The 24,347-nt window shown below is 46.4% G+C and overlaps 1 protein-coding gene across 1 annotated transcript in view; it reads right to left on the reverse strand.

Annotated features, from left to right (window-relative positions):
- Positions 1–16,831: 16,831 nt before the first annotated feature.
- LOC107122124 (protein yippee-like 2) overlaps positions 16,832–24,347 on the reverse strand; it is a 30,068-nt gene continuing 22,552 nt past the window's right edge. Inside the window, exons 2-4 of the mRNA XM_015425157.1 lie at positions 23,826–23,869; positions 21,436–21,544; positions 16,832–17,816 (exon numbers count right to left, since the gene is read on the reverse strand). Coding sequence (XP_015280643.1) covers positions 17,727–17,816; positions 21,436–21,544; positions 23,826–23,869 — 243 coding nt within the window. The 3' untranslated portion in view covers positions 16,832–17,726. The remainder of the gene's footprint in view (positions 17,817–21,435; positions 21,545–23,825; positions 23,870–24,347) is intronic.

Raw genomic sequence — 24,347 nt, forward strand, 5'->3', positions numbered from 1 at the left:
GGTCTGCAAATTTTGATTTTAGACACATGTATCACCTGGGGAAAGGCCTGCCAGATCGGGAGACAGAACCAGCAGGTCTAGGCAGAGATGCTCATGGATGAAGGATAAAGAAACATAGCTGGCTTCTAAAACGAGCCATTCCTGCATCCCCACCCCAGTTAGCAGCATTAAATCAGCAGGGAGAGGAGGAGAAAGATGGAGACTGCAGGGCGCAGTTTATTGTGGCTTGGAGGGATGACTCATTATAAGCTACAGACCCATAAAAGAAGCTCCTTCTGCCTCATGTCAGAGGAAATTGCTCTGTATGTTCAGAATCACTGCCAGTGAAAAGAGCACCAACCATGAACGCAGCCGGCAGCCTCCTCCTAAAGAGAAGTCAGCTCTAGTCTGCCCACGCACTAAGGGGAGGTGGGAACTAGGGAGTCCCCCAGAATGGCACCTTATCTCTCAACCAGGGGTCGTTTCCTGCAGGAGCGCACAGGAGCAGAGCTCCGGCAGTAAAGAGCCCAGGGGGCGGGCACATGCAACAAGCCCCACCCCCTGCTCCCAGCAGCCCTCAGTCAGAGCAAGAAGCAGCCAGGTAAGTTGCAGAGCTCCCCCCCCCTGTCCCATGGTCCAATACAGTCCAGTGGCATCTTTAAGACCAAGTTTTATTCAGGTACAAGCTCTCCCTCCTGTGTGAGGACAAATCTGCAAATATGCTAATTAGTTATGCTAATGAGGTCCTGCACCTCTTTATCTACGAAATGACCCCTGCTCTCAACTATAGAGATCAGTTTCTCTCCAGAAAATGGCTACTTTGGAGGGTGGACTCTATGTAGGAATACCATCCCCCAGGGGATCCCCCACTTTCATGGGCTCCTGCCCGCCACCGGCTACCTGGTCAGCGGGAGGAAATTCCCCCCACCCCTGATGCCATGAATGATGCACTGTTGTCACCCAGAAGTGTGTCATTGGGGGGCAACGCTCTGCTATTTGGGCAAAATTCTATGGTTTGAGGCTGTTTTTACCATAGAGTTTTGCCCAAAAAGCTGAGTGTCGCCCCTGCTGTCACCATCGTGCTGATGTCGCTTCTGGGTGATGTCAGTGCATCATGCTACATCCCCACCCCCCCCCCAAATACCCCCCAAATCCCTCCGCTGGGACGACAAAGGGACCTGGCAACCCTAACTCTATGGCACTGTACTCCACTGAGGTCCCCGTCCTCCCCAGGCTCCATCCCCAGATCTCCAGGAGTTTCCCAACCTGGATCTGGCAACTCTGTCCCTTCCATCCCCTGCCAGTGGCCAGAGGAGACCTGGCAACCCTAATGATACACCAGGTTGTGGGTGTGCAAGCGCACTAGCAGTCAGAGGTACACTGAGAGAGCTCACCTTAAAAAGCCCTTGTTCACGCAGCACTGCAAGGGGGAAAAAGGAGCTTCCTGTTTCCCATCCGCTCCACTTTTGCCAGCCAGTGGAAAGGGCAGCAGGGAGACACCCTTTCCCCTGGTGAAAGTGCAGTAGGAGGGAACCTGAATATCCCTGTCTCCCCTTGTAGTGTTCCCTTGCAGCACCAAGCGAATTAGTGCTTTTTTCAGGCAAGTTCCCCCAACGTACAGCTGTAAGCCCAGCTGCACACTCGTTACCTGACATATATAGAGTCAGGGCTATTTTTGGGCAGGAACGCACAGGAACGGAGTTCCGGCTGGCTCCCAAGTTGGCCACGCCCAGCAGGAACTCATTAGCATAATAGGCCACACCCAACAGCAGGAACTCATTAGGATTGGCTACAATATGTTAATGTGCTGTGCTGTCAGGGGTGTGGCCTAATAGGCTAATGAGTTTCTGCTATTGGGTGTGGCCTATTATGCTAATGAGTTCCTGCTGGGCTTTTTCTACAAAAAGAGCCCTGTAAGAGTGTATTGTACAGTTATATTCTAAGACAGTCCCATTTCTGCACCAAGAAGAGATGGATTCAGACTATTTATTTATCTATCATCAGATTTATATTCCACCCTTCCTGTAAGCAGGCTCAGGGCGGGTCACAACAGTCGAGTAACAGTACAGATGAATACAGTTCATAACAAATTTAAAATTTAAAATCAACACAGGACACACTATCTCAGGTGCCCACTAATGCCTCCCACTGGCACAGGGCATATAATGACTAACAACAGAGCCCATTCAGCAGATGCCAGGATGGTTCTTGAATGAAATTCGCCCGGGCAGTGTGGGCAGGGAAGGCCAAGATCTTCAAGTGTCTGCCGCCTCAACTATATATAAGCATGGACGGCTTCAAGAGGGAACTGGATAAGCATATGGAGCAGAGGTCCATCAGTGGCTATTAGCCACAAGGTATGGATAGGAACTCTTGGTCTGGAGCAAGTGATGCTCTGTTTTCTGGGGCAACAGTGGGAAGGCTCCTAGTGTCCTGGCCCCACTGCTGGACCTCCTGATGGCACCTGGTATTTTTGGCCACTGTGTGACACAGAGTGTTGGACTGGATGGGCCATTGGCCTGATCCAACATTGACTTATCTTGTGTTCTTATGTCCTGATTTTCATAGTTCTATCAGAGGAGATTGAGGCAACCTGCAGGGCACTGAAGCTGTGCCCCTGGCATCTGAAAAATCTGCACACATCTACCCCCGGGGCCTACCCAACCTTTGAAACTTCAACCAGCAGTGACCATATACTTTGCAACAGGAGCAAGAATGCCCAAAGCATACTCCAGCAATTTATAGGGTCGCCAGGTCCCCCCGGCTACCAGCAGGGGATGGGAGGTAGGGTTGCCAGATTCAGATTAGGAAACCTCTGGGGATTTGGGGTTGGAGCCTGGGGTGGAGAGGGACCTCAGTCGGTATAATGCCATAGAGTCCACCCTCCAAAGCATTGATTTTCCCCAAGGGAATTGGCCTCTGTAGTCTGGAAAGGAGCTGTGATTCCGGGGGATCCCCGGGTCCTCCATGGAGGCTGGTATCCCTACGTTTCTGCATTATATGTCATGCCTTGAACAGGTGTCTTTGTTTGCACTGTTTTCCAATTTTGTACTCCCAATCCTATTGCATTTTTTTATTGAATGTCTTACACGCTGTTCTTATATTTAAAGCCTTAAGTGAACGGGGAATGGGCACCCATCTGTCCCCCTTGTGAGCTGTAGGGGAAGAAGAAGAAGGAGGAGGAGGAGGAGGAGGAGGAGGAGGAGGAGGAAGAGGAGGAGATTGGATTTATACCCTGCGCTTCATTCAGAGTCTCAGAGCGGCTTAGAAACTCCTTTCCCTTCCCCTCCCCACAACAGACACCCTGTGGGGTAGGTGGGGCTGAGAGAGCTCTGAGAGAACTGTCCTTGATACGACAGCTCTGAGAGAATTTATGACTGTTGAAATTCATCAGCTTAGCTAGAAGAGATAGGGACCTGGAATCCTTTAGGTTAGTAGGTCCAGTTAGAAGACAATATAAAGATCTTTTAAAGGAAAAGAAGATAGCATGTACCTATGGGCAGAGCTCCAAGAGGCGGTTAGGAGTAGGAATGAAGGTAGCTTCTGGCACCTAACTTCAGCAGGCTTAAGCGGTAAATCAATGAGGAGGGGTTCTAATATCCAAGCTGAGACCTGGTTTGCCCATTTCGCCAAGGTTTTTAGTTGTGATTGTGAGAATAACCAGGTAAATCCCTATCGTTCCGCACTACCACATTGGCCAGAGGTAACAGAGCGTGAGGTGAGGTCATTGATCGAATCCACACCCATTGGTAAATCTCCCGGCGAGGACTTAATTCCAATTGAGTGCTTTAAAGCATTTATTGATTGGTGGGCTCCAATGCTGGATAAGCTTTTTACCTTGATTGATAGAACCGGCAGAATCCCTAAGGGTTGGACCACAAGTATTATTGTCCCAATTTATAAGAAGGGTGAAGAGTGTGATCCGTGTAATTATAGGCCAATTAGTTTACTGCCAGTTGCTTCTAAATTATATAGTAGTCATCTAAAAAATAAACTTGAAGATCAAGTTATAGAGAATAATTTAATTCATTCCCTTCAAATTGGATTCAAAAAAGAGCACTCAACTATTGAACACTGCCAAACTTTATACACCCTGGCCTCTTTGCCGGTTAGGGGCCCCACAAAGGCCCTGTACGCTGCCTTTATCGATCTAGCAGCAGCCTTTGATTCTCTAGATAGAGGCAGACTATGGCAGAAACTTCAGAACATAAGTATTGATCCCCGGTTGATTACATTAATTGGCCTGTTGTACAATAACACCACTGTCAAGGTCAAGGTCGGAAGGGAGGGCCGGCTTACGGAAGATATACTTGTGCACAAGGGAGTGAAACAGGGTTGTGTGCTAGCTCCCACCCTGTTCAACTTGTATTTGAACGACCTAATTGCCAGTTTGGAAGGTAGTGAATTTATGCCACCATCCATAGGGCAATACAAAGTTCCAATTCTTTTGTATGCAGACGACATGGTTCTTCTCTCTGTAACCAAGATTGGTCTGAGGAGGTTACTTAATAAATTGGGCGAATATTGCAGGGCAGAAGCCCTGCAAATAAACTACGCCAAATCTAATGTGCTAGTTTTCAGGAAAAGACCCAAGAAATCCGTTTGGAGCATTCTTGGTACACCAATTGAGCAATGTAGCACATACAGATATCTGGGTATAATCTTTTCAGAAACCCTCTCTTGGTGTCCTCATATCACACAACTGAAGACTGCTGCCATGAACAATCTAGGGGCTTTGTTGAAGTTTTACTTTTCTAGGGGTAGAGGTATGATTGACCCGGTTGTTAAATTATACATGAACAAGATAATTTCAGCAATGCTGTATGGGGTAGAGATTTGGGGTTGGGACGAATCGTTGCTGTCCCTGCTAGAAACTGTGCAAAATTATTTTATGAGGCGGATTTTGGTTTTACCCAAAGGTTCACCTGTGGCGTTGATGAGGGCTGAACTGGGTATGGTATCCCTGAAAGCCAGGGCAAATGTAAGAATCCTCTCGTATTGGAGGAAATGTTTAGAACAACCTCAGGATATTCTAGGTGTTCAAAGTTTTGGATTGCTGTTGAAATCCTCGAAAAGATTAGATGATTACTTGAACTCTATTTTATTGAAATACTCAATCCCAGACGACTTATTGGTAAATGAAAACCAAAAGTCTAAATTGAAGGAATGGGTATTTAATAAAGATGGGCTTTTGAATCGACATGTGGTGGTAAGTTGCTGTACAGCCCCCTTGTATAAGATCTTTAAAAGAGATCATTGTAGGACTGTATATCTTGAGAAACTAACTACTCTGGAGCTGAGAAGGGCTTTTACTGCCCTAAGGTTCCACGTCATACCCTCAATGGTTTGTATTGGCCGTTTTCTGGGTGCCCCTGCCACCTCTAGAATATGCCTATGTGGTATGGGTGAAGTGGATGATGTCGAGCATTACATCCTGAGATGTTCATGGCACGAATCACTTAGGCAAAGGTTTATTTATCCTATTGTACCTCTGTATAATGGAATTGCAGAGCAGGATTTGACCGTTTTCTTGCTCTCTGATATTGATGCACATTTTACTAGCAGAATGGCTTTGTTTGCACTGGTGGCAAAAAGATAAGACTGGGTATAGGACTTACTGCAAGTTATTGATGTATAATGTTTGTTGTGCTTTGATTTATTTTGTGTTGTTATGGCCAATGGCTAAGACAATAAACTAAACTTGAAAAACTTGAAACTTGACTGATCCAAGGTCACACCAGCAGCTGCAAGTGGAGGAGTGGGGAATCAAACCTAGTTCTCCCAGATTAGAGTCCGTGCACTTAACCACTACACTACACTGGTTTTTCTGTTGTCTATCTGGCACATTTTTATTCCACCCTTCCTCTAAGGGGCTCAGACTGGCATATATGGCTCTCCTCACCAACGATCCTGTGAGGTGGGTTAGGCTGAAAGTATGACTGACCCAATGCCTCCTAGAAATATTCATGGCAGAGTGGGGATTTCAACTTGAGTTTCCTAGATCCTACTCTAACACACCGTTAGTTGGCTCACACTGCAGCATTCTGTCTGTAGAATACTCTTCCCTTAGTTCTTTGCCTCTAGTTCAAATCTGTACATTTTCTGCCTCAAAGCAAAAGTCCTTAATTGGGACTGGTTAGTTTTGGTTTGGTCCTCTATAATTTTTTTTAGGGTTTAACCTTTTTGACCTTTTCTTGATCTGTCAAACAGTTGTGGTTTGGTTTTTTTTTAATCTGAAGGTTTTTATATCTGCTTTTTTGTGGGTTTTGGATTGTGATTCTAAAGCCTGAGTGTATTTATGACTATTGTAAACAGCCTAAACAATTCTTAGGGAAGGCAGTATAATTTAAAAAGCAATAAACATTCAGAAGGCATTGTGTAAGAGCACTTATTTCTTCCTAACCATAAGGTCTTTAAAAAAAATTAAAATGAGTACTCTCTGCTGAATTCAGTGCCTAAAAGCACATCCTTCAGTGGTACAGAACTGAGACTTTTAAGAATGTTTTTTTCAGATACTTATAGGCACAAGAACCATACAAAACAGTGTATGTGGGTAAACCAGTAGTTAGGGTTGTCAACCTCCAGGTGTCACCTGGAGATCTCCCGCTATTACAATTGAATCTCCAGATGACAAAGATCAGTTCCCCTAAAGAAAATGTCTGCTGCTTTGGAGGATAGACTATAGGGCATTATACTCTGCTGAGGTCTCTCCCTTCCCCAAACCCCACCCTCTCCAGCCCCCAAAACTCTAGGTATTTCCCAACCCAGAGTTGGTAACTCAAAGTATGCTCCCTCCCACACAGGCCAGAATCTATTTCCTCCTCACGCTTGGATAGGTGTTTAAAGACTTCTCCCCCTTTGTTCTCTCTCATCCACAGTGGAGTGTTTAGGGCCTTGCTCCATCTTCCCCTCTGTCGGCCACATGACGCAGGAGTCCACCAAAGGTGAAACCTGTACCTTCCATCACCATGGAAATAGCACTAGGCCTAAGGCACCTGAGGAAGCCATCCTTGCCCCTGCTCTCATGAAAACACACATGGCGTGAGCAGGACAGCAAAGGTTCTCTGCTGGCTGAGAAAGATAAGAGAGGTTAAGCAATTCAGCTTTGGAGATGTCACGAGGCTGGAGGCCATTTTGAAGAGTCAAGAAGGACCACAGGGTAGTTGCCACCAATGTTCCCTCTAAGCTGTGGAGTCTTGTGAGCAAAAATTCTGCTTTGTGAGTTACTGGCTTTAAAGTTGTGAGCGAGCGATTTGGCTACTGCATAAATCAGTTTGCTCTGGAGCCATCCTTCCTGAGCTAAGAAAAAAATCTGTGAACTGGAGGCTAAAAAATTGTGAGCTAGCTCACACTAACTCAGCTTAGAGGGAACACTGGTTGCCACTGGACAGGGATGTGGCCACACTGCAAAAGCTGTCTGGTTTGATTCAGGGACCCCAATTTTAATTCTCCCACATTTCATGTGTCCCCCCCCCCCCAAATTGACATATTTGTCAGTTTTGTTTTTGCCAGTTGTAAAAATTATAGATTCAGGTGGGTAGCCATGTTGGTCTGAAGCAGTGGAAGAAAGTTTAAGTTCAGAGGCACCCTTAAGACCAACAATGTTTCATTCTGGGTAATTTATTCTACCCAGAATAAAACTTGGCTGGTCTCAAAGATACCACTGGACTCAAACGTCGTTCTATGCATAAAGGACACGAAATGAAAAACAAAAGAATCATCTATGACAAACGGCAACAAAAGGGCAACATATAAAATTAAGGAATTGAAGTGACCTAATAAACCCCTAGCTGCGGTGGCTCAAGTGGTTAAGACGCTGAACTGCAGGCTGTGGAAGGTCAGTAGTTCAGCAGTTCGAGACCCGAGTGCGCCGCATGATGGAGTGAGCTCCTGTCTCTAGTTCCAGCTCCTGCCAACCTAGCAGTTCGAAAGCAAGAAATTGCAAGTAGATAAATAGGTACCACTTCGGTGGGAAGGTAACAGCGTTCTGTGCGCCTTGGTGTTTAGTAATGCCGGCCACATGACCACGGAAATGTCTTCGGACAGCGCTGGCTCTTCGGCTTGGAAACGGAGATGAGCACCGCAACCCTAGAGTCGGATTCGACTGGCTTTCGAGCAAGGGAACCTTTACCTTTAATAAACCCCTCCCTCCTAACTGACCAGAAATAAAACTGGCCTTTCTCATGAGTCTTTGCTAATTTCTGTGACTCAAACAGTAGTTAAATTTGGGAACATGGAACACTAGCTCATATTTGAGGGTGATTTGCCATTAAAAAAACCAAACTAAACCAAGGCCCTGGTGGTTGCGGTCCTCAGCGGTGGGCACAGCCTCCCCAGAACTATTCTCCTGGCACTGAACACAATTTTGGTGCCAGGCTGAAACGTTCAATATCCGGCCAGGATTCTTCATGATATGGTTTTCCCTCCCAGCTTCTTGAATTATTTTGGGCAACAGGTTGGTGCTGTGTTAACAGGCCTGAGGTTGTTTTTGCGACTGCTCGGTTATGAATCTTTTCTTTTGGTTTCTGCTGTAGGGGCCACAGTGAAACGCAATGTTTGCCTTGGAAGGTGTTGATGTTCTGGTAGAGGGAGGGGAAAGATAGGACAATTGTGCTGCTAGCAAGTCAGAGGGGCAGCAGCCATACTGGCGACCCACTGGTCGCCTCCTGCAGCCAGTTTGCTAGGGTTGCCAACTGCAGCTTGGGAAATTTCTGGATGGTTTGGGGGTGGGACCAGAAGGACCTCTGGTTGATGACATCACAACTCTCCCACCACCCCACCCAAGTCCTGGAGCTGTTCGATAACATAGCTTAACTGCAGCCATGCTTTGGGGGCAGAGAAAAATGATCTTGCCTACTTTCATTTGGCAAACATACTGGAGGGTGTCATCTAGGGTTGCCAACCTCCAGGTGGGACCTGGAGATCTCATGGGGTTGTACAACTGATCTCCAGGCTACAGACATCAGTTCCCCTGGAGAAAATGGCTGCTTTGGAGGGGGAGGGGTGTCCTACGGCATTGTATGGCTCCATCCCCCCAATCTCCAGGTATTTCCCAATCCAGACCTGGCAACCCTATGCCTACCCCTGTGCTCTAGTATTTTTTTGGATCTTGCATAAGTTGGTTTTCAACTTGTCTGCCACCAGCTCGGGGGGGATGGGGGGGGGAAGAATCTACTCAGTACATAAATACAACCACCAGCTATGTATATCCGTGGCATTTGATTTGCTATCAAAACAGGAATTGTGCCTTTAAGTACCAAGACAGAAAAGGAGGCCCACGGATTTCGGGTTTTTTAATATTTGAAAACTTTTTTTTATTTTTCTTTCAAATGAGCACCAACACATCGTAAATAGGACAAACAACACTTCCTTCTTCTAATACTGAAGTACTATGTACAATATACAAATACAAGGACCAAGCTGAGGACGAATTCAGAAATAAACCCCAAACAGTTAACATTTATTACGGAAGCAAAACGTCCTGAAGAATATGCCAAAAAAATTAAAATAAAATAAACCCAAGAAATAAGTATACACAGTTTTGTAAACAAAGGAGCGTCAGTTTGACAGGCTGGTTTTGGAAATAATGTCTCTTCATTTAGGGGAAAAAAGCATTAAGGTGCCACTGTACCTTACCCATAATGCTGTTCTGCTCACATTTTAGTGTGCAATTTTTTTTAAAAAAAATTAAAGTTAAAAACAGTTTATTTTCTCCTTCTTTGATCAGTTTCTAGCACTCACACACTCATTCTCTCTTCTTGAAAATCAACACACAATTATTATTTCAAAAGTTTCCATTCCCTAGGCCTTTCTCTCTCTCTCTCTCTCTCTCTCAACAACTAAATCCATTTCTTCGGAGACGCAGTATTACGTCCCTTCTGCCGAGAACGGACTTGAATTTTAAAATGAACGAGGAGATGAAATGTATATTTAATGCATTATTATCTCAATTAGAACACTCACACTGAGAAGACGTCTAGTTCATCACCACAAAGAAGTGACATATTTCGTTCTCAAAATGTGTTGTCTTTGTTTTGTTTTTTAAAAATATATGAGCGCACTAGAAGGGGGGGAAGGGAGAAGTGCGTGCCGTGTCAATTGGTACTGAAAACAGCTCCCTGCTCGGCAAAAAGTATAGTTAAATGTTTGTTGCTGTTGGTCCACTCAAAGAGTTATAGAAATATCCAAACCGGGGTGTAGGGGGGGAATACCACACTGAACAAAAACCAGAGGTCATTGTTACCAGAGATGTGAACGCTCTGCCAGGATCTAGACCCAAACACATCTGCAGTTTGAAGGGCAGGATGGGACAGGTAGGCATCTCCCCCCCCCGCCACCTTTTTAAAGCAGCAGCCTCACAGTCGAAAAACGTGATCTCCATGCTAGCGAAAGCCTCACCTGAAAAATTTCCCTAGTTGCGGTTAAAGGCACAGAAGGCAGCTCCAGGAAAATGAAGTTGCCAACTCCTTGATAGATTCTCCTTCCCCCTCAGCCCACCAAACCCACAGTAGAAAATCACGCCTACAAGTTCAGACACACTCGTATGGCTAGTGAAAGGGCAGCGAATGGCTTGTGCCGATGGAGATGCAGGGAGAACTGTGGTTTGTCAAGCCACTTGTCCTGCTAGGCTGCCTGAGAGACAGAAATCCGTTCTGAACACTTTGAGCTGTGCAGCATTAGGCTGCCGTACGTTGTATCTTCGTAGCATTCAGGCGGCCATATTGGCAAACTCTCTTCAGGCCGGTTGCTGCCAGGCTACCTGGGCTCAGTTCAGTCCCATACAAACACCTTTGGAATGCTGCACCATTATGGACTGTGAGTGACAGCACCAATTCACGCTGCCATATCAACTGAGCATTCCGATACATTGATGCGCAAGGGGGCACACCGTTTTGAAAATTCATTGGTCACTTCAGGTAGGGTTCCTTGGGACCCTGTTGTACACTCACCAGAGCCACCTGACAAAAATAATGCGAGAGACGACAGTTAACAGATATCAGCCACAACACTCTCCAGGACCTCTGACATAACAAAGATACCAAAGACTATGGATCTTGCAGTGGAAAGATCCCATGATTACAGTCACTTGTACAGATAGAGGATCCCCATGAGCTCTAACGCAACTTATAGCAACGGGCTGCATTGATTCTTTGGCCTGGTTTGGATGCATCTAACTACAGACAGAAAGCACAGTTGGGATCAGAGGCAAAGAAAATCAAAGTAATACTCCCCCCCTTCCCCAGTTGTGACAAAAATACAATCAAAAATAAATAACTGATAATTAGCAATTCCCAAATCAATGATCCACAAGGGACCCGCTGACACAACATGAGAAATAATTAAATCTGTGCACTCAAAGTGCCCGCCTAAAGAGGTTACCCATTGCATCTCTGTATGCTTCACTGCTCTGGCTTCATCTCTTACCAATCCGCCTCCACTGGAGGTAGCTAATTCTGCCTTGTGTTTGCACTGGGTGTGACTGAATGCCCCATTTCTGATACAAAGAGACAGAAATTTACCCAGGCTCAGAGCAGGCCACATGAGTCGCTGGTTTGTCTTGCCTCTTTCCAATCAGAAGAATACAGAAAAGTAATCCATGCAGAGACACGACAGGTGGGCTCCTCTGAGGTCAGATACTGTTACAGATGCTAAAAGTAAAAATGTTCAGGTGCATGAGTTATGAGTGCCTCCCATTTTAAACTTAGGGGAAAAAATCATGAGGTTCTGCTGTCAAAAGTTTGGGGAAATACTGCTTTAATGGTAACATCTAAATCTGCCACCCCCCTATGAAATGGTACTGCCAGTGCTACGTGCATAATGGTGTGGGGAAGGGATTCCACTCAAGCCAGTCACTGGGCGCGAATGTTCACGGGTATGTTTTACACACTCAGAGGTTCACCTGAACTGGACCTTTGCAATGAATGCAGCTGCTAGCCCTAGAACTGGCACTCCATGGGTGTACACTCAAGTCAGTGGTCAGTCGGTGTAGGCTTTTTAGCAAACACAAAAACCACACATCAACAGGACTGACCCAGAGTTTCCAACCCAGAGTAAGAGACTTGAGGTACACCTTGGCCCACAATGCCAGAACGGCCAGTTAAGAAGGGGGTTCTCTCAAGAACCACTCGTGAGGCCAGATGACAGCCTACCTAACAGCACCAAGAAATAGGCTACAGTTTTGCAGTGGATCGGGGTCCCTGGAGGAATCCCCTTGAAAATCTCCCAGGATGATCCGGAACTCTGACAAGTGGGCTAGGTCCGAGGCAGAGACTACGGGGGCACTAGAGGGGTGCGGGGAAGAAAGCAGACACTCCCTGCCAATCCTGGAGTTTCACCAAAATTCAGGCCCTTTCAGCTATCATCAAGTGAAGCCAATGGCATATAACCCTTTGCTTGGAAACCAGGAGTTTCACTTCCTACATGCCCAGAGAGCCATGTAGCCTAGAGAGCCCCCTGAACCCAACAATTGCCTTTTCTTTCAAGGACACTCCTGTACCTGCTCATTGCCTATATGGAGCTAAAAGCTCATGACAGCTGTTTTTTTTTTTTTTAAATGCAGCATATAATCTATATTGTATTTTAACTCAAACAGCCAATCTCCTATTGATTTTAATGAAGCTAAGAGGACATTTCTAACCTCTTGACTGGTTACAGGGATTTTGTTGTTGCTGTACCTTTAGAATATCATCACATTTTTAAATCCGGTCACGCCTCTAAGAAACTCAGGGCAGCATACATGGGTTTTATGGGTTTTATGTCCTCACAACAACCCTGTGTGGTAGGCTAGGCAGAAAGATGAGAACGTACCCAAGGCTACCCAGCGAGCACTGGAGTATAAACCCACAGATCCTTCATTAAAGTTCAACACCGTGCCCACTGTGTCCCACTAACATGTGTTCAAGATTCTGTCTGCCACCACGAAGTCGAGAAATTCTGTTAAGTACGCCAAGAGTCTCTGGACGGAACAACTCCTGAGAGACAGGGACTTGAAAGACGAAAGGCACATGGGTCTGCGAGAGCATCATGCACATTAGCAGCATAGGCTAAGCTTTGAACAGAGCTTACTGTGAACATCAGGAACAACCCCCAAGTACACCAAAATGCAAGCCCTCCCCCCCAAAAAAAACCTTGTACTTGAGTGTATACTTCTACATTTTTAAAAAATGCAAATGACCCCATGTCCTTTGAAGTTATTCATACAGTTAAGACTTAAACCTTGGTTCCATGGATGCTCATGGGGGGTTTCTCACTGGTTACGACTCCACTATCCCTATCCTAGACTACAGTCACCTTTGATTTCAGAAGCTAAACAAACCATCTTCTGGAATCAAACCAGTTCTTAAATTTCTGACAACAGATAATATTTTCCCCGTTTAGATGCACCAAGATGTCAGTTCCTCCCTTCCTCCGCATTCTGGACAAACCAGAAAATCACGGCCTCACTTCCGTTTAGGTAGTTTGCAATGGGGGGGGGGGGTAATAATTTAAAACTGTCACATGAAAAGGTTCTCCGGGGAGCCGAGATTTTAAGAAAGCACCAAATATATTATTTTCATTAAATATTATTTACCAAAAAAAGGGATATTTCACAGGGTAACGCTCAGCGTGGTTTGCATATATTATCATCTGAATAATTTTAATTTATACATCGACACACACCCCAAGACTCAATTAGTTGCCCCCAAAGAGGAAAAGAAGTGAAAAAGATCATCTTTCCAAATTCTGGTAAGCAGGAAGGAGTCGGGGCCTCTGACTGTGACACCGTTCTGCTGTCCTGTTGTAAGATCACTGGGAAATGGGGGTGGTGGTTTGTATTTCCACCCCAAAATTCGTAAAACCTATCTGATCTGCTCCTCAGATGCAGAGGGCAACTGCTGGTCCTATTTCGGCCACGATCTTTGGAATGGAACAGCACCTCCACACTGGAGACATCTCTCTGCCTCCCAAGCATCCCTCCTCAGGCTAACACGGCATTTTCACAAATCCAGGGCAAGGGACCGTGTTATCTGGTTACGCTGTGAGCAGAGACGGTATCACCAAGATGGTTTCAGAGGGCAGCCATCTTGGTCCACAGCACAACAGATAGATTCAATTGACTCTTGGAAGTTTATACCCCCAAAATCTTGTTGGTCTCTGTGCTGCTACCGGACTCGAATCCAGCTGTTATGCAGGCAGGGGCGGCTTGCAGTGTGACCCTCAAAGCAGGTGAATGACCATCCTGGACCCAAGGACTTCTCAAAGACTGCATCTGAACTCTCTTTAGGGCAGCTACCTCAGCCCATGACAGTTAGGAGGGTTGGTGAACGCCAATCCTGTTACAAGCACGCAGCCCAAGGACGGGCAAGCCAGCAGCGGATCCGAGCGTCATTTAAGAAGCACTTGCGGTTTCAGTACATAGAGGGGAGGACGGGCGGTTAAATTTCAACAGGTTGGGAAGACAGAAGCACTCTCTGATATCACTGCCCCATAGCCTTACAAACGCAAACCGCTTTGGGTGGGAGGGGGCTCTCTTGCTAGGGGTGGGATGGAAGAGACAGAGGTGGCAGTCAACAGCTCTGCCTTGAACCCAGGACCTGGTATTTCAAAGCCATCTTGGTCCCAAGGAGCAGCAAGAACAGCACAGCAAAGGCCTCCTGTGCCTATCAATGGGCAGGATACCTTCTGCTGAAGGCAGAGCCTCTCGGGTGGAATGAGCCTTCCGCCAGTGGAAGAGTCTCCCGCCCTGGAGGAAAGCGCTGCATCTGGCAGAACCGAGTCACGGCATCTAACCCACTGGCTTTTGGTTCTCACTAACGGGCAGGCCTACACTCCAAAACAAACCCCATGGAGAACAACGCTGAGCAGTCTGTACAACAGGAAGCCTGAATTATCCAAATACCAACTTTCTGGTGAGCCACACTTTACGGACGGGGCTGGGGTGAAGAAGGCAGTCAATAATTCCATGCTGCTGAGTCTATTAGGCCTAATCACCCCCTTGGAGGGAATGACCTTGACCCACTGAAACCTGTTCAACACCAAGCTCCCTGGACTTCAGAGACCAAATGGGGGGGGGGAACAGGATTTAGACTTGTGGGCTTTAGAATGCTCTCTGTTAACTTCCTCAAACACTTTTTAGAATCCTCCAATCCTCTTGTTTTGCTGCCAACCTGAGTACTATGTTCTCTATGGGAACAGAAATCCCACCACTGGGTGGGGTTGCCAAGTCCCTCCTGGTGGGGGACGACTTACCAGTGAAATATCCCCTTGGTGGGGGGACATGACGGTGGTGGGGGTAAACCTAGGCTGGCGACACCGTGACATCGCCAGCAACACAGCTCCTGACACGCACAGGAACGTACATCTGCATGTCGCCAGCGATGCACTGATGTCACTTCCTGTGCATGCCAGAAGTAGCATCACCAGCCTCGGCCTTCCCCTACTGCCGGTCAGCTGATCGGCAGCAGGGTTTCCCCCCACCCTCAGCAGGGGTCTGGCAGGCCCCACCATTGGGCCCCAACAATCATTAAGACCAACTAACACTTCCAGAGGGAGTCAAGAGGGGTCTGCCAAACAGATGAACTTGCATGACATAGATCCATCCCATTAAACACACTGGAGACTAAGCCACTTCCCTGCGGAACAGGGAATCATTGCTCTTTGATAAGCAGCGATCACCCCTCGGGGCTCCAGGCTCATTCGGTCCTTTAAATCTGTCTCGATAGTGGTCAGCGAACAGACTGGATGGATGCAAAAAAGGGCTGCCCAATATGTAATACCCAGTTGTCCAAAACACAGTTGCTGCAAGTTCTACAGGAAGGGAGTGCTGCAGGAGTTTCCTGCAACCCTACACCCTTACCCACCCCAATTGGGGAGGGGGCAGGATTGGCAACACTGCAGACAGAAAAAGGCCAGTCAAAACATGAGGATTCCTCCTCTACTCAGCTTCCTGGAAAAACTGATGCCCTGGATAGCAGAAGTGCCACTGAGCCACAGTGGGTCGCAATGGAGTAATTTGGAGGTCCGCTCGAGAATTCACAATTTTTAATCACACCTCCCATAGCATGATAGTTTTTTTAAAAAAAATTACAGAACCACCTTCTCCTGTTCTGAGTCATGATCCATTGTGATTGTTATGACATTTTTAAATGTCCCTGGCATAGAAAAAGAGTAAATAAGATTAAGACCCCTTTAGAGTAGTCGGCGGGGGGCTCAATAGGACAGGACAGCACCCAATCCAGGAACCCCCTTCTAACGCAAGTCAAACACTTGTCCTCCCGTGCAAACAGAGAGTCAGGCAAAGGGCTCCTTAAGGGCCCTTCCAATCCCATGTGAACAGCAAAGAGGCTTTGGCAGAATTTTTTCCCTTTTTCCCTCCACTGACCAAGTCCCTGTGAGAGGCCAAGCACACAGGATATGAGAACGAGCAGCTGGAGGTATTTAGAGGGAGATTCTCTGCCATTTACACTGAGGGAGGGAGGGAGGGAGGGAGGGAGGAAAATGTTAATGAGCCCTTTGTGAGTACTAGGGCGGAGCCACTACAGGAAAGACCCCGCAGTCCTCTCTCGGTCCCTAATGTGCCCCCCCCACTACTACAACTGAGCTGCTGATCACACTAACCCCATTAGGCTTTGAAATATATTTTTCTCCCCACCACAAGCCACACTCCTCACCTCCCCTGTTTGCATTGCAACCGTCAGCACAGACGCAGTTGGCCATAAAAGTCTGCACAACTGGCCATAAGGTTCTTTCTCATATGCAGTTAACAGCGAAATTACTGGATCCCCAAGCACTCAAGAGTGGTTGTGATGCAGAGGGGAAGGGTCCACAAAGACTGCCTCATCCTTTCATCTGCAACCCCCCCCCCCACGAAAGTATTTTGCTTCGACAGAGACTTTGCAACTCCCTTGGGTGTTTCAACACCAACCTCTCCCGGTACGCAGAATGGGTTTGCATCTCCAGACACGGCAACTGGGCGTGACCAGCAGTGTGGATTCGCAAGACCAGCATCCTACAGGCCCCTCCACTGGGAAACAAGGATGAGGATACAACAGAGCAGAGCCGTGAGATCCACAGAGGCCATAAGCCTTCCCTCTCAAGACTGTTAGTACAAAGGGGGGAAAATCCCAAATGAATTCAGAGGGATGCGTCTAGCAGGGAGATCTAGGGCTACATACGGTGCATTTCTGTTGGCTGAATTTTTGGAGCAGCAGTTTAGAGATGCAGAGAGAAAACAGCCATGAGGTATATTTTGACAGTCCGCACATTTCAAGTCATGGTCGACCAAGGTTTAAGCTGAAAACAGAAAGGGCAACTGGGGCCCTGCTTCACCATCAACCTGCCTCGTCTCCTACCCACAGGATGAGACCCTTGGACAAAAACACCCCCCCACACACACACAACCCCCAAAGCCCACCTTCAGTTTGTGCCAAGACTTCGGTTGTGAAATGGTTATGAGCACTGGATTTGTTCCTTTAAAAAAAAGGGGGGGAAATTAAAAAAGACACACCAATGCCAGAATGGGCAAAGAAAGAGAGGGGGAAGGGAATCAGTTCAACTCACAAAGAGATACAAAGCAAAGAGACAGAAGTTTCAAGGCTGGCCACTGGTTAAGGGTGGAGGCGGGGTGCGAGGGGTGAGGCAGCCCCCAAACCGCCCCAAATGCATGGAACCAAGCGTTTTTTCACACAGTCACTCTTCTCAGTCTTGGAGATAAATGTTCGGTTGGATGGCATTCTCTCTCGAGTTACAGGCATGCTTCTTCTCTTGGTTCAATCCCAGCCGTTATCCTTGATCATGTGAGCTAATTCAATGATGTATTTGCCTTCTTTATACTTTTGACTGCTTTCAAACGCATGTTCCTAAAAACGGACACATAAAAAAAATTAAGGTGGCATCATTAAGAAAGGGAGGAAGGGTTGCAGAACTCACTGCCACAAGACATAGGCACAGTAGCTGGCTTGGGAGGTTTAACTAGGCCAGTGCATGGAACATGGGTCCATTAGTGGCTAAGTGGAACCTCCTTGTTCAAACGCAGTGTACCTCTAAATATCAGTCGCTCAGAGGAAATAAAGGGAGTCATCAGCCACAACTGAGGCCTGCCTGGAAACATGGCTATCTTTCCTGAACTCTGAAGAAGTGTGCGTGCACACGAAAGCTTATACCTTGAATAAAACTTCTGTTGGTTTTACAGGTGCCCCCCTGGACTCAAACTTTGTTTTTCTGAACTCTGAATATGTAGTGACAGGTGCCCAGTGCTCACTGGGGAAGGAAAAGGCACTCTGTACATGCCTAGAGGTATTTTTTTATTATACAGCATTTCATATCTTTCTTTTAACTTTTTAAAAAAAATTATTTGATTTTAGTAGAAATAATTCAAGTTTAAAAGACAGACTCATGATCAGTAATGCAACATATAGCCAATAACGTGACATATATTATTTTAGAAAGAAGAGAGGACAGCCCTCAGAATTCCCTCCCTCTCAACATCAACAAAGAATTTGGCTGAACTATGGATGCAAATACCCCTGAGCGTAAAAATCAAAAGAAACACACTCTGTACAAATCTGAACCCTGTGTGGTCTTTAGTTTTGTGGCACTACTGTATTCTCCTTACTGTTTTATTGTGTGCATTATACACACACAACACACAACAAACCTTTATTGGCATAACAACAGTGGCCTTCGTGTGCATTGTACTGTTTCTGGTGGGCTGTTTTCTTAGCTCTCTAAAGCACTTTTATTATGCTGTTGGTTGTATGCATACATTACACTACTCTCATTGAGTTCTTTTCAAGCTGCGTAATCTGCTCTAAGTCTCAGCGACAAAGGTGGCAAAATAAAGCCAACAAATAAATAGTATTTATTCTAAAGAAAGGGAGATTTTATTGACTGTGGTATTTGGTTCATAAAGACCAGCCCAGTGGCTCTTTGGGAAAACGACAATAGCAAGTTTGGGATGAAGTACTGGGCCTGAATGCAGGAGACCCCAGATCAAGTCCCCGATTGTCCAAGTTGCTTATTTCTCAATGAGGACAGCAGAGATGAGAGTAACAGAATAGGGTGTACACTGAAGAACGCAGTAGAAATCAGTACTACAATGGCTCTCTCTCTTGCAGGCCATTTAGGGGCGGAGTTTCCCCCACTGGCCAGCTGGTCCACAGTGGGGAGAAGCCACCGAAACTGGGGGATCCCCCTCTGGCAACCCTAATGCACAGGGGGGACAATGTGTTAGGCCAAGAGGCCATGGCTCAGTGGTAGAGTATCTGCTTGGCATGCAGAAGGTCCCAGGTTCAATACCTGGCATCTCCAACTCAAGGATCAGGTAGTATGTGATGTGAAAGACCTCCACCTGAGACCCTGGAGACCTGCTGCCAGACTGAGTAGACAGATGGTCTGATTCAGTATATGGCAGCTTGATGTGTGTGTGTGACTAGTGGTCAGCATGAACGGAGCATGCACTCAAAAGACATGCCCCGGAATCCTCTGCAGTGAGCAACTGTCCATGAAGTAGCTGGCGGTGGGAGTTGGAATGAGGACTGGTTATTCGACTTCTGATTGTCTTTAATATTGTACTAATGTTTTAATTAATTTTATCTTGTTTTATCTCTGGTTGTACATCGCCCAGAGCCCTGCAGTGGCAGGGGTGGGGCAATTCATAAATTAAATAGATAAATAAATAAATAAAACTATGCCACAGTAAAACAGATTCGAGTCCAGTAGCACCTTAAGAGGCCAACAAGAGTTTCAGGATATGAGTTTTCGAGAGTGAAAGCTCCCTTATACCCTGAAACTCCAGGTGGGCTCTAGTGTGCTACTGGACTCAAATCTAACAGTTTCACTGCAGACCAACGTGGGGGCCCTCTGAAACGACGCCATAGGAAAGGTACGGGTGTAACTCAACGGAAAAGTTAACATGAAAAAAGCTTCCTGGAAGTCTTTTTAAAAATCTGAACGCTATCACCCTAATTTTAGACACTTTTTTGCAAAGCCGGGGTCATTTCCTGCAGGAGCGCAAGGGAGCGGAGCTCCAGCAGTAAAGAGCCCAGGGGGCGGGCACATGCAACAAGCCCCACCCCCTGCTCCCAGCAGCCCTCAGTCAGAGCAAGAAGCAGCCAGGTAAGTTGCAGAGCTCCCCCTGGCCCAAAACAGTCCAGTGGCACCTGTAAGACTAAGTTTTATTCAGGTACAAGCTCTCCCTCCTCTGCGAGGACAGATTTGCACGTCCCCCCCCCCCCAATAGCCAGCAATCCAAAACAGTCCAGTGGAGCCTGAGCGGTGGGTGTTGCCTTCTGACACACTTCCGGTGACGTCAGGGGGTGTGGCATATGCAAATAAGTTATGCTAATGAGTTATGCTAATAATCTCCATCTCTTTTTCTACGAAATGCAAAGCAAATGGGCAGCTGTTTCTCAGTTCTTAAGGTGAACCCAGAAATGGCTGAGGCAGTGGCAATTCATCCATACTGGGGCCCCCTGCTCTGCCCAGCTTTATTCAATCAACGCTGGCTTTCTCACCCACCCATTTGCTCTGTACCGTTTCCATCTATGGCTACCCACAACCAGAATCCCTCGGGACTTCTAATGGTGCAGCAGATGCTATCAAATGTCTTTAGCCATGTTTTAGTGATGTTGTGTGAATTGGTTAATTAATTTTATAGATTTTTAAGGTTGCACTGCATTTCAATTATGTTGTATGTTTTAATTATGTTGTATGTTTTAATCATGTTGTAACCCGCCCTGAGCCTGTTGTACAGGGGAGAGCAGGCTAATAAATAAATAAATATATTCAAAGAATAGCACCTGCTAACAAATTTGTCTGACACGTTCATTCCTCACTCCTCCAAAGATCGCAGGGAGATGCATGTACTTCTCCCACTGGATCATCACAACAATCCTGTGAGGTCCCTGACCTGGACAGCCCAGGCAAGCCTGATCTCGTCAGATCTCAGGAGTTAAGCAGGGTCGACTCTGGCAAGCACTTGGATGGGAGACCTCCTTGGAATACCAGCAGTCGGGAGGTGGGGGCAGGCTTTATTCAGCCACCTCCCTGAATACCCCCCAGGCCCCCAGTAGGGGTCAGTCACCAGAGGTCACCATGACTTCCAGGTGCACGCACACTCACACGCGTGTGCGCACACACAAATACCAAAACAACAACAATCCTGTGGGGTAGGCTAGGCTGAGAGAGGGGGGCTAGCTGAGCTGCCTAAGATCGCCCAGCAAGATGCACAGCCTACTAGCGATCTGAATTCCCATCTCCCTGGTCTTCACTTCTGCTTAGGGAGGTATCACAATTATTTATTTATTTATTTTAATTGAAAACATTTATATTCCGCTTAAATGCAGTGTTCTTTAGCCCGTTCATGAGCAGTTGTCCATCACTTCTGAACAAGAACGAGAAAATGAGACCTGACTCCAGCTCCTCCCCAGCCCCCTGGGGTGGGGGGCCAAGCAAAGCAAGAAAAATGTAGATACTCACGTATTTCCAGCCCAACGTGGTTTTGCAGTTTTCACAGTAAATGTCGGCGACCGCATGTAGACCTGTTAGCAGAACCCGTTCCTCTGCAGGGCCGCAACCCACATTAACTCTGCAAATTGGGGGGTGGGGAGAAGAGAAGAGAGAGACAACTTAGTTCCAAAGGGACATTTGCAGATCTGGAAAAAGTGCAGGAGCCAAACACTCAAGCACCTTCCCTATGAGCAGAGGCTGAAAAGTCTGGGGCTTTTAAAGGACAACTGTAGGAGGGAAGGGGCGAGAAATGAGAGCTTGTAAAAATGAGGGATGGCTTGATGAAACCGGAGAGAATTTTTCTTCCTCTCTCAGAATACTGGGACTTTGAAGGTGAGTAATCAAGTAGATTGGCAGTTGACTTAGGGTTGGCCAAAGGAAGCTCTTTGCCCAAGAAACAAATTACCCAATAGAATTAATTTTAACTTTTAAAGGGGATTAGACAAATGCTTGGGGGGAAAGTCTACTGATGAGTGACTATGAGCCCCAACAGCTAAGTGGAACCTCCAGGCTCAGAGGCAGTGTACTTGTACATTCAAGAGATGACTTTGGCTGCCACAAGCTACCTGCAGATCTTCCAAGGGTATCTACATAACCACTGTGGGAGTAAGGACTTTTTATCTGATCCAGCGGGGAAATCACGCTTCCAGATCTCATTCCCCGGCAATCTCTACGCTGCATTTGTCAGAAACTATTCTTGAATTTTATCCCACTCTCCAAAGTTCATCTGATGGAACTTGTCTGATGCGCCACTGGTGGGAAAGTTAGTGTGGTAGGCTGAACACTAGACTTAAAGCACATCTCCATAGTACAAATACTACATGAAACGTTGACCTTTTCTGCACACTGAAGTTACTCCTGATTTTCTTGGGAGTTGATCCACAAGCATTGGAATCAAATTGGGCAGGGTTCTTCTGCACACCTGGCCTGCCTGTGCATTTTTACAGTTGTAGAGACAGTTTATTTTCTACCACACATGGCTTAAATAATGAGGATTTGCAAGGGAGGATCCAGTCATTATTGGTGGCATCACAGCACCCCCCCTTATTTTTTAAAAAATAGCTCTAAAATATCAATATATTATAGTTTAAGCAGGCTTTCTGAATTCCCAGCTCTCATTTAAAAAAGTCTCTAGACCCTTTCCTAGTGGGGATATGCTCTTTTCCTTATCTCTCTGCAACAGAGAAGGTTTAGAGAATCACTTTTGTTAAAATGAAAGCTGGGAATTCAGAGAACTTGCTTAAACTATCATTACAACACTACAGCGTTATATCGATATTTTAGGGCCTTTGGAAAAAACCTGAAATCACGGGGGGGGGAGTGGTTTAATGATGGCAATAGTCCAATCACTGAAAAGTGGGCTGGAGGTGGGTGGGTAGGAGTGGGTGGGACAAAGAAAACCAACAGAAACATTAACGGACTAGGAAAAAGCGGACTCAAAACCAGCTTCCCAAAAAAGATCAGGGTAAAAGTTGTCTCTAAAGAGCCTGGGGGGGGGGGGGGCACACAAAAAGCGTGGGGGGGGGGGGGGACACACAAAAAAACTGAAGTGAAAAATAAAGGCACACAAACTCATGCAGAAATCAGGGGATAAACCAAAGCAGGATAGGACCAGAACCAAAGGGAAAAACCCATGCAGAAAAGTTCAGTACGTGTTTGCTGCAAACATATAACTTGTGGCTGCCAAATGACTGTACATACATCTTTAAATATGAGTGTGTCTAAGGACCAGGGTACTGTGAACTATACATGTACCAAGTTTTTGGCTTTCTAGCCTAATAATTTTGATTACCCATGATTACTGACAGCAAATCCCAGCAATGTGATCTCTGTGGTTATATTGGAAAACCTGGAAGCCATGATCCAGTATTAGTTTATGTATTCAGTTGCCCTGTTTCTCTCCAGGGTATTCCCAGGGCTTGCACATGTAGAAAAAGGGCACCAGGACAGGAGAATCTGAGCTCTCATTTTTCAAAAATCAAGGTTCTAGTCCATAAGACTGTAAGTAAAAATAATACTTATTGATACTTGAAAGCAAGTGTGAAGTCAGAGGAGATATTACACAAGATTTCCATTGCACTGGGGTGGGGGGAGGGGGGTAAGTTTCAGTCTCTGCCATTGGCTATTGCCCCTCTCCCTAACAAGCAGGATTTAAACTTACTTTGCATAACAATTGTAAAATGAGTTTTACTTCGCAAAATTTATCCAGGTTGCAGAACACAGTATTACACGTCAAGTAACTTTAGCCCAGAATTGCATTGACTTGGAAGGAAGGAGGACAGGCCGGAAATACAGAACCCCATATCCTTGGTAACGGAAAAGCTACAGTGATGTTTTACCAAAAAAAAAACCACACTCACACTGAATTGAAGAGGTACGCCCGCCCTTGGCTTCCTTGGAAAGACTGCAAGGCAAGCAAAAAAATAAAAATAAAAAAATCAATAAGGATGGTACCGTAGAAAACCACCTGGCCCAAAAAAGACTCAATACCGTCCCCGGATATTGCAGGCCACGACTTTAGTAGTGCAGATAGCAGCCTTGTGGGGAGCCTTTAGCGAAGTGCACACACTGGGCCCAGAAGCAGCGAGCCAGGCACCCTACAAATTCTCTCTCCCTTCGATCTCCTCGCTCCACGCAAAGTGAGACTGGCACTACTGTTGGGTGGGCGGTGGGTCCTTGCCAGCAGAGAAGGGCAGGAAAAGCCCCACCTTGCTACCCTTTGGAGCCAGCCCTGAAGGGAAGAATTCTGGAAATGAATACGAGTGCTCAAGGCCTGCAGTGGGTAGACCAGAGAACGCACCGAGGAGAACACCAGGAGAAGGCAGAAACGGAGGAGGCCAAGACCTGGCACAGTGCAAGGAGGAAACCAAGGAAGAGGACGA

Source organism: Gekko japonicus, unplaced genomic scaffold (genome assembly GCF_001447785.1).
Source record: "Gekko japonicus isolate JY-2015 unplaced genomic scaffold, Gekko_japonicus_V1.1 scaffold4110, whole genome shotgun sequence".
NCBI lineage: Eukaryota > Metazoa > Chordata > Lepidosauria > Squamata > Gekkonidae > Gekko > Gekko japonicus.